General features: G+C 28.9%; 1 protein-coding gene and 1 long non-coding RNA gene across 2 annotated transcripts; both read right to left on the bottom strand.

The window, feature by feature from the left end:
* Nucleotides 1-1,326: 1,326 nt before the first annotated feature.
* On the bottom strand, nt 1,327-3,442 carry LOC136080938 (uncharacterized). The gene is made up of 3 exons (XR_010638744.1): nt 2,440-3,442; nt 2,052-2,254; nt 1,327-1,875 (listed from the first exon to the last, which is right to left on the bottom strand). It is a non-coding gene; the product is annotated as an uncharacterized LOC136080938 (long non-coding RNA).
* Nucleotides 3,443-4,825: 1,383 nt separating this feature from the next.
* Nucleotides 4,826-5,734, bottom strand: LOC136081175 (tigger transposable element-derived protein 4-like). The gene has a single exon (XM_065798472.1). It carries the CDS (start codon nt 5,732-5,734, stop codon nt 4,826-4,828), a length of 909 nt encoding a protein of 302 aa, XP_065654544.1.
* Between the last annotated feature and the right edge of the window lie 9,949 nt (nt 5,735-15,683).

Raw genomic sequence — 15,683 nt, 5'->3', positions numbered from 1 at the left:
TTATGCATGAATCAACCGCATGAAAAGGTGATTTTGACAGAAAAATAAATTTCAGTGAATCAACCGCATGAAAATTATGAAGACGGTGTCGTAAGTTTTTTTGTTTACAATTCAATTAACTTTATCCTTCATAATGAACTATGAGTTAATGAAACAAATTGTGAGTCATTATGCATTGAACTTGTTAAAAACAGTAAAAAACATAATCATTAATACTATTTTTAGAAAACTAACTGGTAGTTTAAAAAAATTTACTTTAACACATTTTTAACTGTCAATAAAGAAGAGAGACATCGATGAAAAATGTTTCTAATAATACTATATATTTTAAAAATACTCTTTTTTCACGTAATCTTATTTACACAATAAATAAGTCAACGAGAATAACCAAGACCTCTTTCTATCTTACTAGATTATAACAAAAATTCTAAGACCTTTTAATATGTAATGATATGTATAAATGTATAAATAATAAATGTATAAAGTGTGATATATAAACTAGCTAATATAGCTAATTGTGTATGAATAATATAAACTAGCAGTCCGGAGCCGTAAAAAAGGGGTCTTTGTAAGTTAATTTTACACCGACTACTTCTATACGTAATTGATTGCCGCTTACGATAAAATATTAATGTAAAAATTAATCCCTACTTCAATATTTTATCGTAAGCGGTAGAAAATAAGTCTTTCAAATATTTGCTTTGAATTAAGGATTAGTCTTTATTACTTCTTATTGTAAAATTGTAAACTTCTAAATAAAAAAAAACGGGGACGGGTCCTAATACTTTTTTTCTTTATTAAGTTGCTATTAATATGCGCTTCAGCGTAATATTGATAATTGATAAAACACGGAAAAAAGATCTGATGTTTTATGCCAACAAAATAGTTTGGTGTATGCTCTTCCATCGTTCAACCGATGACTTAAAATACAATAACTTTTTATTTGTTTATTGCAAAAAGTAGAACCACAGCTTGTTGACCGCGATCCGTGATATAAAAATGTTATAAGAAAACAGTTTTCTTGACCTCCCTCTCAGAACTACTTTATTTTTTCCAAACTTGCGTTTTAAAGTATACTGCTTGTGAATTTGAAAAGTTCCCCATTTTTCCTCCGGCAGCTTTCGAGAAATATACGATTTAGTTTTATATTGTCGAGTGAATCGATTTTTATCGTGTAAGTAAATAGTGATCTAAAAACTGTTTTTAGCAGCTACAACTGCATAAATACTAAATTGTATATAAATGTATGAAATATTTTTAATATAAAACTAATTATACATTTATTTACATAGGTATATAAGAATGAATCGATTTTTATCGTGTAGGTCTAAAAGTTAATTTGAAATATCGTTTTAACAACTAATAATACATTGTTCATTTAGCTTTTTTAAATTTATTTTATCATCTTACAAACGTAAAAGTTTACAATGGCTGATTATCTATATCAGAATCATAATCACTTGAAATTATTCCATTGTAAGTATCATCGCTGTCTTTGGCGAATTGCCAGCAAGATTAACTTAGCAAACAAATTTGTGGTGTTCTTTATTTCTGCCATTTCCCCCTTTTCTATTTTTAGTATGCACTTTATTGTGCATGTTGGAAAATGTATGTAACATTGTTTTTTAATTGGAGAAAATACGTCTGGCTCTTTGCAAATACTATTTTTTTAAATAAAATTCTTAGCCTTTTGTTTCCCAAAGACTAAGCATATCTCTCAAAGTATTTTCTGTGGCAACTTTCCCACTTGCTAACTGTAAAAGTTTATTTCTGTCATTGTCAAAAGGGTTTACTATTGTATTAATAGTCTCCAGAATTGATGTACCATTCTCTTCATCCTTTTTAATTCTTAAATCATCCAATTCTTTTCTACAACTAAATATTATGTTTAAAAGTATACTTTTGAAACATTCTTTAAAAAAATTAAAAAACCTATTTAAAAAACTAGAATTATAAAATTTTTCAAAATTTTAGAATGTAAAATTATATCCATTCAATCAATTATGTAATTTCATAAATAAAAAAAGGATTGTTAGTACAAATATGTTTACTGTGTTACTGAAGATACTCTTGCGGATTCCTCAGCTGCTTCAGTTAACAAAGCCCTCTCCAGTTGGGTTAACAGCTCCTGGCTTACGTGTTATACCTAAAATTCCACCCGTAACTTTACTACTCCTGTTATAAATTTGTTCTATAGTTTAATCACATGCAATATCTTTAACCGTCCAGTTTTCTTTTATTTCATGACAAATATCTGTCAAACATAAAAAAGGAAATTATTCCAGGTTGATTACTATAAAATCAAACATATAAGATAATTCTATAATGTTTTTAAAAACACACAAGACAATTATCTTGTTAGTAAACTATATATTGTTGTAAAACAAATTTTTTTACTTAACCTTAACACTTCAATACGAAAGAAAAAATAGACAATACCTTTATGCACTTGATTAAGTACGCTTATTTCTAACCAATAGCAAGATACATATCTGCTGTAGTTGATACGATCTGTAACAAAAAACCATCCAAGCATAGAGTTAACTGTAGATAGATGCAGATCCCAATTTCCAGCACAAAATATTTTGTGCTGAGCATTTAAATGGTCTTAAATGAAGCAGTATTAATTGCACCATTTCTAAGTAGACACTACAGAAAGAAAACAACAGGGGCTTTGTGAATAATATAAGTCTGATAGCTTATAATATCTTTGACCAATAACAATTGACTTTGTATATAGTCATCAAAATCTAGATCTTCATAACATTCTTTCTTACCACAAATAAAATTTAAAATGTCAGCTTCTTCTTCTCTGGTCTTTGAAGGAAGAAAGAACTAAAACCTCAGACGACTTAGTGCTTTATACATCAGTTTATGAGCTCTAACACCTCAATTAAAATGTTTGACATTACTCCATTGCAAGAGCCACAAGCAATAACACCAGACTCAATGAGCATACCCTTATAAAGCAAAATTTATATATATAGTAAAGATTTTTATTTTTACAAATAATACAAAGTGGCTGCAAAACTGAAGAATTAGTTGAGATACTAACTGATGACAATCGAGAAGATTTTCTTTTATTTTCTATTTAAAAACTTTCAGATATATGATTCAATTTTCTTTTTCTGGCTCTTTCAATTTTAGAAATATCTGTGAAATACTTGTAACATTTTAGATGGTATACCAAATGAAAGTTTTTATCAAAATGTTCAGGGCAATTTACAACTTTATGTGCTATGCGCGTAGTTCTGACTTTTCTTTACTTATCATAAGCCATTTCGTGATAAAATAAATTTTTCATAGGTTAAATTAGTAAAATTTCTTAATTATTCAACTTCACAATTCGAAAAATGAATAAGACATGAGTGTTTGCAAGACTCGGCTGCGACCATATTTTTATTTTGTTTTGATTATTAAGACGAGTAATTTGCCGCATGTATTTAAAATTAGCCTTAGAAAAATTATACAAAAACACGTTCTGTTTTTTATTGATAATTTTCAACGAAACGAAACGATGGTCGTTTAAATCGATTTTTATAGGGAGTTGTAACACTTTTTTCTCAAAAGCTGCAGAAGAAAAACTTGAGAACTTTTTCGATAATGTTATTACATATTACAAAATCCTTTTTCTGAAAAAAATACTTGGTTCTGAGAGGAAGGTCACAGACCGATGCGATTAGCATGCTCGGATCACGGTCTATTAACAATAGTATCAAAAGTATTTTTTTGAAATTTTTATTTTAGAGATAATTTAATTCATAAATTAAGATTTATAACCTGAATAAACTTTATAACCTAAATATTTTTTTAAATATTTTGCGTTTTTTTTTATAAGAAAATCATTTATAACACCATATTACCCTAGTAGTGTGCATAATTTTGAATGGTGAGCATTGATGTGTGATAAACGAAATCTAAATAAAAAAATATGCCTTCACCAAAAAGTCAATTTTTAGTAGACAAAAATTTTTTTTTCTTTTACCACTCGTCAATTTTCAAGACTTTATAGACATTTTTATGAGAAAGCAGACGGAAATTAAATTTTTTAAAGTTTTCAGTTAAAAGAGTTAGTTTCTTTTAGTTTCTTTTTTAAAACCTTTTTGTATTAATGGTACCATAAAATACCAAGTAAATATATTTTAAATATAAATACTATTTATGTAAAAGTGTTTAGAGGAAATTATAATACTTGTAAAATAATAGTTTATGATTCCTAAATTTATTTTCGATTAGAAAGGCATTAAAGTTTTGAAGAGAAAAGTGAAAAGAATAGAAAAGTGAAACGTTTTGAATAGAAAAGTGAAACGACAGACACTTTTGAAGCATTTTTATGAATTATAATACTTTTTAACTAACATAAAAAACTTTTATAAGTGTTTTTTAATGATTAAAAAGTGTTTTTGAATTATCTTTAATTTATTTGGAACTTTTGATTTGCATTTTATTACACTCAACGGCTTCAGCTTTTGCCGTTTTTACAAATGGCGGACTATATTTAAAAACAAAACAAAACAAAAGACGGCTTCATTTATCGTCCGATAATGTTCCGCAAGTTAGACACCTAGTTTACAGTAGTCTCTCGCTTAATTGCGCAAATTGAAACAGGCACTGTGATGCGCAATTAACTAGGAGTGCGCAAATAAGAAAAAGATAAGAAAAAATTTAACAAACTAAATTATTAACCATATATACAAATCTTTATTAAGAAATATATTATGTATGACGGAAAAAGTCATGAATTGTAGGCTGATATGCATTCTGCAGCTTTTCTCGTTTAATTTTCATAATTACTGACCGTATGTTTGATGATAGTTGTTCGTTGCTATTTATCGTTGTCGTCTTTTAAAATTGCTTTAGCTTTTTGACATTTTAATTGCTTGCCAATATCGATCAGAGATAAATGTATAAATTCAATACCTAAAAAGTTGGTACCATCGTCTATCTCATCATTATTAGCTTCTTCTTCATCAGAATTGTTATCCATAGCAACTGCATTATTTTCTTCGAGAGACAAACAATCTTCAACATCTTCCTTGATTGCTTCAATATACGTTGGAGAATCTTCACAGTCAATTGATTCAAAATTGCTGATATCTTCCGAACTGAACATAATTCCTATTCCTTCAATTTCGTTCAGCAGCAAGAGCATATTAAAAGATGTGAAGTCAGCCTTCTCAGAGCATAGTTCAGTGTTAACGGGACTGGAAATATGAAATAATTCTGCCTTGTCGAAGCAATTTTTGAGAGATGAAGCTTGAACTGATTTCCAAGCCAAATCGACATACTTAACAGCGTCAAGAAGATGTGCGGGCATCCCGTATTCAACTCCTGCTGCACCTCTTTTGCACAAAAGACTACTTTCTTTCAGACATTCTTTTGTATTTACATCGAGGCTGTAATATGACAATATGTCTGAGAGATATAGATATTTATATCGCTTTTTGAGAGCCGCAATAATCCCCATATCACATGGTTGCTTCCAACTTGTGCAATTTGGAGGGAAGAAAACAACTTTTACAAGATTTTGCTCAAACGCCTCAAAATGTCCAGGTGCGTTGTCTAATAATAAAAGAACAGGCAAGCCAGTTTTGCTTTTAACTTCAGGATAAAAGACTTCATTGAACCATTTCCAACATATAGAGACATCCATCCATGCATTTTTCTGACAAAAATATGGTATAGGCCATGTTCTACCGACTATACAAGCAGGTTGTGCAGCTTTTCTAATCATAAAACAGGGTATTTTGTGAGATCCTGTTGCGTTGGAGTAAAGTCACTCTTTCTTTAGATTTTTTTTACCTCTTGTAGTTACTAAGCTTTCAGAAGGCATTATCAGAGAATATCTTGGCAGCAAGCGACAAAAAAATCCAGTTTCGTCCATATTATATACGGGTCTGTACATTTTAATAACTGAGTAAAGGTCCTCAAGTTGCTGAAGAAGAACAGGATCATTTTCCAAAGAGATGCATCGATTTAAGCCTCGACGACGACAAAAGTTTGCGAGCCATTGCCAAGAAGCTTTAAATTCTTCTTCTTTTATATTTAATTTTTGCGCTATTTCTTTTGCTTTCATAATTGCTACCAATGGAAGCACTTCAATCTTCAAACGACGCAATGCATTAATCCAACTATATAGCTCATTTTCTATTGCTTCAAATTTTCCAGACGATGATTGAAACACTTTTTTTCTAGCTTCTTCTGTCATTGGTAAACTCCTTTTTTCTATTTGATCTCGATAATTCCAGAGAGATCGAATTGAATTTTCAGTTACATTATATTCTCTTTTTTTTTAAGTTTAGCTATAATTTCGACTCGTTGATCTTCTGATAATCTTTTTCCTTTACTTTTAGCCATAAGAAGTAAGGATAAAAAGTTGGAATAAGAGAACTGTGAATAGACGGCTAATTTTAAAATGAACTTTTTTTATTAAAGTTTTTTCACTGAGACTTGATTTATAAATCGTTAAAACTTATTATTATCTGTTTAAAACAAGATTTATCATTTACTTCGATTCGAGTTCGAATTATTTATGTATTTACATTCTGATAAAATCATTATCTCAAAATATTTATGATAAAAACTTCCTGTGTTAAGTTAAAAACTTCCTGTTTAAGTTTTTAACTTAACACAGGAAAGTAATAGTTACGTTTTCTGATCTAATTACACTTTCAACAAAAAACTAAATAAAAAATTGAAAAACAAATATTTTGGGCCTAAACGCGCAATTAACTGGGATGCGCAACTTATTGGTTGCGCAATTAAGCGAGAGACTACTGTATATAATACATCATTGGTTCTAACCATTACAACTCGAATTATTATACTTTTTAAAAATGGTATTATTACGGAGTTTTGAATAACAACGGTCGTTGTTAAATAATATATAATATATAAATAATAAATAATATAAAATAAGACTGTTTTTTTGAATAACAACAGTCTTGTTTATTGTTACTATTTATACTTTATTTTACGAGTTTCTAAAAGAACGGACGTGATGGAAACCTTGATGCGATTTTAAGAGTTTACGTTAATTGCTGGTAACGCTAATTGCTAAAAACGTCAAAAGTCGTATCTTTTTTTTAATTTTGTACGTACCAGGCTGAAGGAGGCAAACTAGTTACAAATTTTACTGATTGTAGCTATAAAAACTGATGCATGGACATTGTCCGTGTCAGTTCTTGTCTTGGTTGCAAATAGAAATAAGGGTATTTGGAAAATACCCTAATATGACGGAAAATATTTTGTTTTTAAGCAAAATAAAGGACTTTAAACCACTAAGCATTTGTTTATGGAGTTCACCTAGTAGGTTTTATATTAGTCATAGACACTTAAAACCTTATTAAAATGTTGCTAATGTTGAACTACAAGAAATCTTAAAATTGTTTTTCTTATTTTTATGTAAAACTCTAGTATTTTTTAAACATTATATTTTTGACTTCAATTTCTGTTTACACACCCTAATGGGCAAACCATGTAACTCAGGACCAGGGTCTTAGGAAGTGAGTAATCTGTTTTTTACCAACCAACGAGTAAAAAAAACATACGTGTACATACATTGGCTAACTTTATTTGGGATAAACGAAGTGAGTTATCGACACAAAATTTATACTGTAAAATCCTGTTAACTCGGACCCTGGATAAGTCGGACATTTACTAAGTTAGACAAATTTTCAATTCCCTTTAAACTTTTTTTATCAACTTACTATAAAATCATCCATTTAAGTCGTATACTGGTTAAGTTGGACCATTCGCTATTTCGTACTGTTTTTGGGGGATCCCTTTGGCAAAAACTATGCTTAACTAGGAATTTTATTTTGAATTGCATATCAGTGCATATAACAACAAAACTTCCAATACTTCAATAAAAATTCCAAACTTTGAACGCTCGAAAATGAAATACCTTTGCGTCGAATATAATTAAACTTAACTAAACATTTCCACAGATATATTCAAATCGGTTAAGCTTCGATTAAGTTCTATTTATTAATGTATTTTATATTAAAAATTCAAAAACATCAATTGAAATTCAAAACTTAGAACGTTCAAAAGTTAAATGCCTATGCGTCAAATACAAGTTAACAAACTAAATATTTTTACCGATATCTTCGATTCGGTTTATTTTCGATTAAATTTTATTTATTAAAAATGTCTAAGGTTGCTAAAAGAAAGCTAACAAGTAAGACTACAAAACCATAACATAAAAAATACATACTATAAATACTATAAATTCGATCATGGTCGAAAGAAAAAATAAAACTTCAAAATATCGAAAGAAATAAAACTTTTGCGAAAAGAGTGAGAATGCGAGTCTACCTAAATGAAGATTTGGAAAAAGCATGTTATATGTGGCTTTTGAACACCCGACACCAAAACATTCTGTGTCAATAAGTCTCGAAGCCTCGATAAGTCGGACATTTTCAGAAAGTCCGACATAACGAGAGCTTCGTTTAATTCGAACATTGATTTAAGTCGGACAAAATTTATATATATGTACCTCTTCAGAATCCGACTTAACGGGATTTTACTGTATTTTTAAGTTCTGTAAAATTTTAAAATGACTTCTCGAAAAAGATTTTTATTTCTCTTGAAAAAGTTTAGAGATAATAATGTTCATATTGATTTATAATATGTACTTATATGTTGTATTTTATAAAATAATAATATGCGTTTGTATTTATATGTAATAAAATGATATCAAGTTTAGTGCCAGTTCAAACTGAAGCGGGGCATTACGCGAGTTTAGTTTGCGGGACCTTCAAATGAAAACTTATAAAAAAGGGGGATGGGGTGAAGAATACTAATGTATGAGGGTGAAATCGTATTCAATAATATATATATATATATATATATATATATATATATATATATATATATATATATATATATATATATATATATATATATATATATATACATACATATATATATATATATATATACATATATATATATATATATATATATATATATATATATATATATATATATATATATATATATATATATATATATATATATATTTATCATTCAGACTTTTCTTTTGCAACCCAAATTTTGATATGCACTCATTTAAGTATGTTTTTTGAAGTGTTGCAACCTTGTTATATATATATATAATATATATATATATATATATATATATATATATATATATATATATATATATATATATATATATATATATATATATATATAATCAAATTTTAGGCCACTTTTAACTAAAACAATAGAACTTTATAAAACTAACTCGTTATTATTTCAATTTTATTAACTTTTAATCGATAAAAATACAAATTTTTTGAATTTAAATTGCAGAAAGATATTTAGTTTATTTAAAATATTAAGTTTTACTATGTTTTGCTTTTATTTAAAAAGCAATTAAAACCACTGCAATTTTAGGACTTTAAACTAGGTAATTTCGAATAATTTTACTCCACTTCGGATACTCCTGGTTGCATTACAGTCACGTGACATATGCACATTTAATCTTATCACTTATACAAAATTCCATTTGATTTTAGATTATTAATTGTAAAATATATATACAGAGTATTTATAATTTAGTAGCACAACAATTAATGACTCTGCTAAACTCTTTTTATCTTATTATGCAACTCTAAGGCGCTCACTGTTAAGTGTAGCTTTATTAGAATGCTTTGCATTCAACACAAAAAGTGCTTATATTTGCAATTATATTACTTATAAAACGAATATATCTTTTCCTCCTTTTCTAAGTGATTTGTGTGGTAGACACTAACAATAACAACCTTACAAGCAATTTTGATTTTTGTCTTATGCTATTACATTTACGATGGATCCTGTAATGTAACATCATAAATTCTTCTGTAGAATAAAAATCTGGCTCATTTAGACTTTATAAATTACCGCGAAATTAATACCGCGTTTTTTGACTCGCCTGCCTCATTTTCCCTGATTTAGGATAAAAACCAATTCTAGAACCGCACGGTATTCTATTTGAGCTCTGCAACAGAGCGGTAAGTTTAAAATTACTTAAATTTGTTTATATTCACGTGGTCTTGGTATGTAATATTATTCTAATCAATCTTTACATTTTCTACATACCATTGATTGTTTACTATCTTTTATATGTTATATTGAGCTTTTATAACAACAATGAAAGGTTTTATGGAATCTATGTTTTCTGGTTATATGTTAATGGTTATATGTTTATTTATGTGTTCATCTATGTGTTTATAACATATAATGTTCATAATTGCAGTTAAAAATTATAAATATGTTTTGACTTAAATACCAATTTATGCTGTATATATGTGTAACATAATATTTGTTATATGATATCTAGCTGAATGTTTACATTGCTGTTTGAACCTAAGAGAATAAGCACACGTATCTTTTACTTGACTTTGTTTTATTCACAATTATATTTACAAACTATGTTTATATACCAAAATATTTATTTATATTTATATATTTTGCTTTTTTCACTAAGCTACTTATTACAGTGTTCCTAACTGTGGTTAGTTGTTTTAAATATGAATCAGTGTGACTATTAACTCATGTTGTATGTCTGTGGTACATAATATATGCGTAATGATATCTATGTAAATGTCACTATTGGCATTTCCATGTAGATGTACTAAAACCCCAATCAGGGTTAGGCATCAAGAGAACAAGCTAATATTAAAGCACATCATCCCATCATAAAATACTGGTGTTCTACAAACTTGAGCACGTGCTCTATTTTAGCAAGGTAGTGTCCACAGGGTGTCGACCATTGGTCAGGCGTCACACCTTCGAAACTCCCTGATGACAATTATTGGTCCTGATAAGAATGTCATCTCGGTACTACATGGGTAGTTGGATAATAAAACACCTATATTTTAATCATCTACCACTCAATACACTAATGCTTGTCATTCTAAGACTTATACTAATATTTCTAGAGTTTATATTTGTTAATTTATGCCTATAGGGTTATACTTTATCCAAACTGGGTCATTAAAACATTACTCTAACACCTATTTAACACAATAAATGTGTGAAATAACCATTGTAACATATATAATGCATATAAATAATTTATGGATGCCTTGGAATATATATGTATGTCCATGGGTTATATGTATGTGTATACACATACGTGAGAACATATATACTCATATATGTTTGTATGAATATATACGTAACTGTGTTTATCAGTGTGTGTATGTTCATATGTATGTATTTATGTATATATTTGTAGACAGATACATATCTATTTTTATGTATATGTATTTGTGTTTGTGGGTGTATGTAAATGTATATGAGTATTTACTATATATATATATATATATTTATCATACCAATAACGTAAGCCACACCACACTAACTATGTATAAAACGAATCATTCCACTCCAAATATTCTACTCCAGCTCTGCTACATACACATTCTGATAACTACTTAAAAAACGAATAATTCTACTCCAACTCTGTGACATGCACCCATACACATCCCTCTATAAAAGATAAGTAATAACACTTAATTTTTAACTTAAATTATATTTAAATATATATACATGTTATTGTTAATGTATCATTTTCACACTGTTAAATACTATAATAACGCTAATAAAGAGTTATTAGGCTATAAAAAAGAATAAAAAACACAAATTCACATTATTACTAGATACCACATAACTTAATTTTGATAACCAGCTTCTAACCACTAACATTATTTTGATACTCATACTAAAGACACAAGTCACTATGAATTAAGTAAATACAAAATCAGCCATGCTATACATACAGTTTTTTTAATTGACAAGAGGCTACCTGCTTCCTGTTTTATAAAACAAATAATTCTACTCCACTTCAGATACTTCTGGTAACATTGCAGTCACATGACATATTCACAGTTTTTCATATAACTTATACAAGATACAAAATTCCATATAATCTTAGATTATTAGTTGTAAAATATATATACAGATTATTAGTTGTAAATTATATATTCAAGTTATTGTTACTATGTTGGTGTAATTCTACTTAAATTTTCCAGATTATCTAGTTGCAATAGTTTGTTATTTTTTAAAATACATGTTATTGGACTTCTAGTATTCACGTCTAGCTTTCGTTACATCAGTTTTAATGACTTTCAACCAATTTTGTACTAACAACTCATACTATCAAGACATTCTATCACAGTAGAAACACACATGTACTAACTGCATTAACTATTTTAATTACATACACAGCTATAAGAACTCAAAACAGTTCACAACTCTCACTGACCCATGTTATACTGCGACAATGCACTGCACTTATCGCCACTCATATCAAAAAAGTTACTTACAATTGTATGCAAGTTGTACCAAACTCCACTAAGTGTCCTCTGGTCTCAGTGTCAATACAGACGTCTGTGGCAATCGGCCTGATCGGATACTCTGAGAATAGTCCTTTTGGGATAACACAATAGGATACCTGAACAAGATACCCCGGTGTAGACCCAGAGTGGAACTTCTTTTGGGATTCTGGTCTTGGGCGAAAGTTGGAGGTCTTCTTGTGTTCATACTGTATCATATGGTACGAATCCATACTGTGCTCAAGACACCCATGACACACTTATATCTAAAATGTATGTTTTTCACCCTAAAAATAAAGACCACATGATAACTACTTAGAAAACGATTAATTCTGCTCCATGCATGATACTGTCTATACATCACACTTATGCTAACAACAATTTCGTAGAACACTAACACTAACAACAGCTCAGTAGAACAACAGTAAATGACTCTTACTTATCTCGACTATCGTTTATTGTTATTGTTTATTTTTACAACATTTTACTTATCAGTTTTTTAATATTTTTCTACTTTTAAGCTCTTTGTTTTCCACTGGATATCTGTCCTTTTGTACTTTTATCCCACTCTGCTAAAATCTTTTTAACTTATTATTCATGTCTAAGGCGTTCACTGCTCGGTGTAGCTTCACTAAAATGCATTGCATTTACAATAAAAACACTTGGTAATTTGAGCATGCTCATACTACACGAAAATGATTTCTTTAGAATATTATTATCTCCCAATAGGAGATTGTAATTATAAGGTATTCATGGTGCAAAAAATGCTCTTGAATTTTCCTTTAGAAGCCTAGCTTGCACCCCTGAAATCTTTCTCTTCATGTTAGAACCATTGTCATAGCCTTGCCTTCTGATGTCATTAATATTTATTCCTAAAGATTTAATTTCTTGTTTGAACACAGATAATAGGTTTACTCATGTACTGCTCTTTACATGTACAAATTTAATAAACTGTTTATATACACTGGCACTTGAACCTGGTGATGCATGTAATTTTTAAAATATTTTAAAATACAAAAAAATAATTTTAAAACTGCTTTTCCAATAGCGTCTATGTTGTTAAGGTGTTATGTTAGCATATCTCAAGGCCATATATAACCTTTGGAACTGTTAAGAAGTTATTTAAATGAGCTATTGTTGACGGCAAAACAATATTGTTGACGGCAAAATAATATTGTTGACGGCTGGCAAAAGCGACTTCCACTCTCATTCAGACTTTTCTTTTGCAACCCAAATTTAGATATGCACTCATTTAAGTATGTTTTTTGAAGTGTTGCAACCTTGTTATATATATTATATATATATATATATATATATATATATATATATATATATATATATATATATATATATATATATATATATATATATATATATATATATATATATATATAGATATATATGTATGTGTGTGTGTATGTGTGTATGTGTGTGTGTGTGTTTGTATGTGTGTATTTATGTATGTATGTGTGTATGTATGTGTGTATGTATGTATGTATGTATGTATGTATGTATGTATGTATGTATGTATGTATGTATGTATGTATATAATAGCACCCTGTAGTTAAAGAAACATAACTCCGAGTTTCACTGGGCTTAGTTCCACAAACATTACAAAATTAGGGGAAGGGCAGAGTGTTAGTGAGGGCATCAACTACTATCAAACATCATACATAAGAAAAAATGAAAAACACCACCCCAATATGGGGAAAAATGGAACACCTGTGGGGAGAAATGGAACGACTTTGGGAGAGAAATCGACCACCAGTGGAAGACACAAGAAGCTTTAAAGAAATTAATAAAAAATTTTTTTTTTAAAGATACATCAAATGAGATATATCTTTCTGTTCTTTTTGTACCTTTACAATTTACTGGTGGTGACAAAATTGTTTTAAATTGTCCCATTCTGACTGTCCCAATGTCTTCTACTGTCGGCCAAAAAACATGTCAACTATTTTCCCACTCTTTCGCAAAAAAGAAACTTCGATATCACCATCCTTATCTTCTTCTTTCATAACCTTACCAACAAAATATTTTGTTTTCTTTCCCACCTCTTAAAGTCACACAAAACATAGTCCTTAACATTCACACTTTCAACACCAACCATTCTGACATCAATACTTTCATCACTACTGTTGCTTCTGTCACTAATACTGTCTGTCCTATCATCAGTCATGTCAGTATCAAAATGATTCTTTTTTACATTGCATTTATCCCCACATTTAATGCACTGCTTTAATTTTATTTCCTCTATCATTGGTGTTGATGTCGCGATCATACATTTTCTATGTTTATTCCCTCTGTTGGTTTGCTTGCGAGGAGCAGCTTTAGGATAGTCTACAAATATTTCAGGCAAAGCAAACATTTTTGGTGAAGCTGCATCCAAAGATATTGTATGGACCAACTCATCAATTAATGTGTCCCCTTGTGAAGCTGCGTCGCAAGATACTGTCGGGACTAACAAATTAATTGACGTGTCCGCTTGTGGAGTTGCATCAGGAACAAAAGGAGTGTCAGTGTTACTTCATCAGAAAATATGTCTTTATCTAGAGGCCACACAAATAATAGATATGGTCAATTTATTGATCATTTTACAATTTTAAGTATTATTTATAAATAGTTTAAATGGCTCGTTGCCCAATCAAAATCTCATAAATTCAAATAAAGGTTTTTTAAACGATATACGTAAAACGATTTGAGGCCTGTGGCCAAAACTTGCTTTTTATAACAGCTGTTTTATTATAATTATGTAGTGGAACCAAAATCTCATTTTCGAGCAATTTGAGATTTACAATAGGTTGATTTTTAAAGCCTGATAATATGGAGTTTTTTATTAAATTTATTTAAGGCCGGTTTACATCGAAAGTTTTTAGATAAAGATTTTTAGATAAAGTTAATAAAAAGCTCAATTTGGGTGGGAAAATTTTTCGAAAATTAATAAACTTCCCGTGAATTAAACTCTTGAAAGTTGGTTTTTACGGCCAAGAAAAAAAATAGTTTTTTGGATAAAACTGTTGGTTTTTCACAGAAAATAGTGAAATATTAAAAAAAGAGCTTGATAAAGTAAATTAAAAAAGCTATTAGCATGAAAAAAATGTTTACATTATTTTATTTAAAAGTAATATTAATGTTCATAAAATCACAATCAAATTTAAAAAACAAGTAAATACTGTGAAAATAACAAAAAAACAAAGAAATAGTATATTGAAATGGATTTATTTATTTATTCAGTCATCATTAATTATTTATAAATTTATTGAAATCTTGCACGGTAAAAACAATTCGTGGCAAGAATTTATCTAAAATGCATGTTCTAATTATTGATGGAGAGAGGCAGAAAAGGACCCCTCTTTT

The sequence above is a fragment of the Hydra vulgaris genome, chromosome 06 (genome assembly GCF_038396675.1).
Source record: "Hydra vulgaris chromosome 06, alternate assembly HydraT2T_AEP".
NCBI lineage: Eukaryota > Metazoa > Cnidaria > Hydrozoa > Anthoathecata > Hydridae > Hydra > Hydra vulgaris.
This window is presented reverse-complemented; position numbering and strand designations above follow the sequence as displayed.

Coding starts and splice junctions, on each gene's coding strand:
- LOC136081175 (XM_065798472.1), bottom strand. CDS start 5,734: ATGATTAGAAAAGCTGCACAACCTGCTTGTATAGTCGGTAGAACATGG.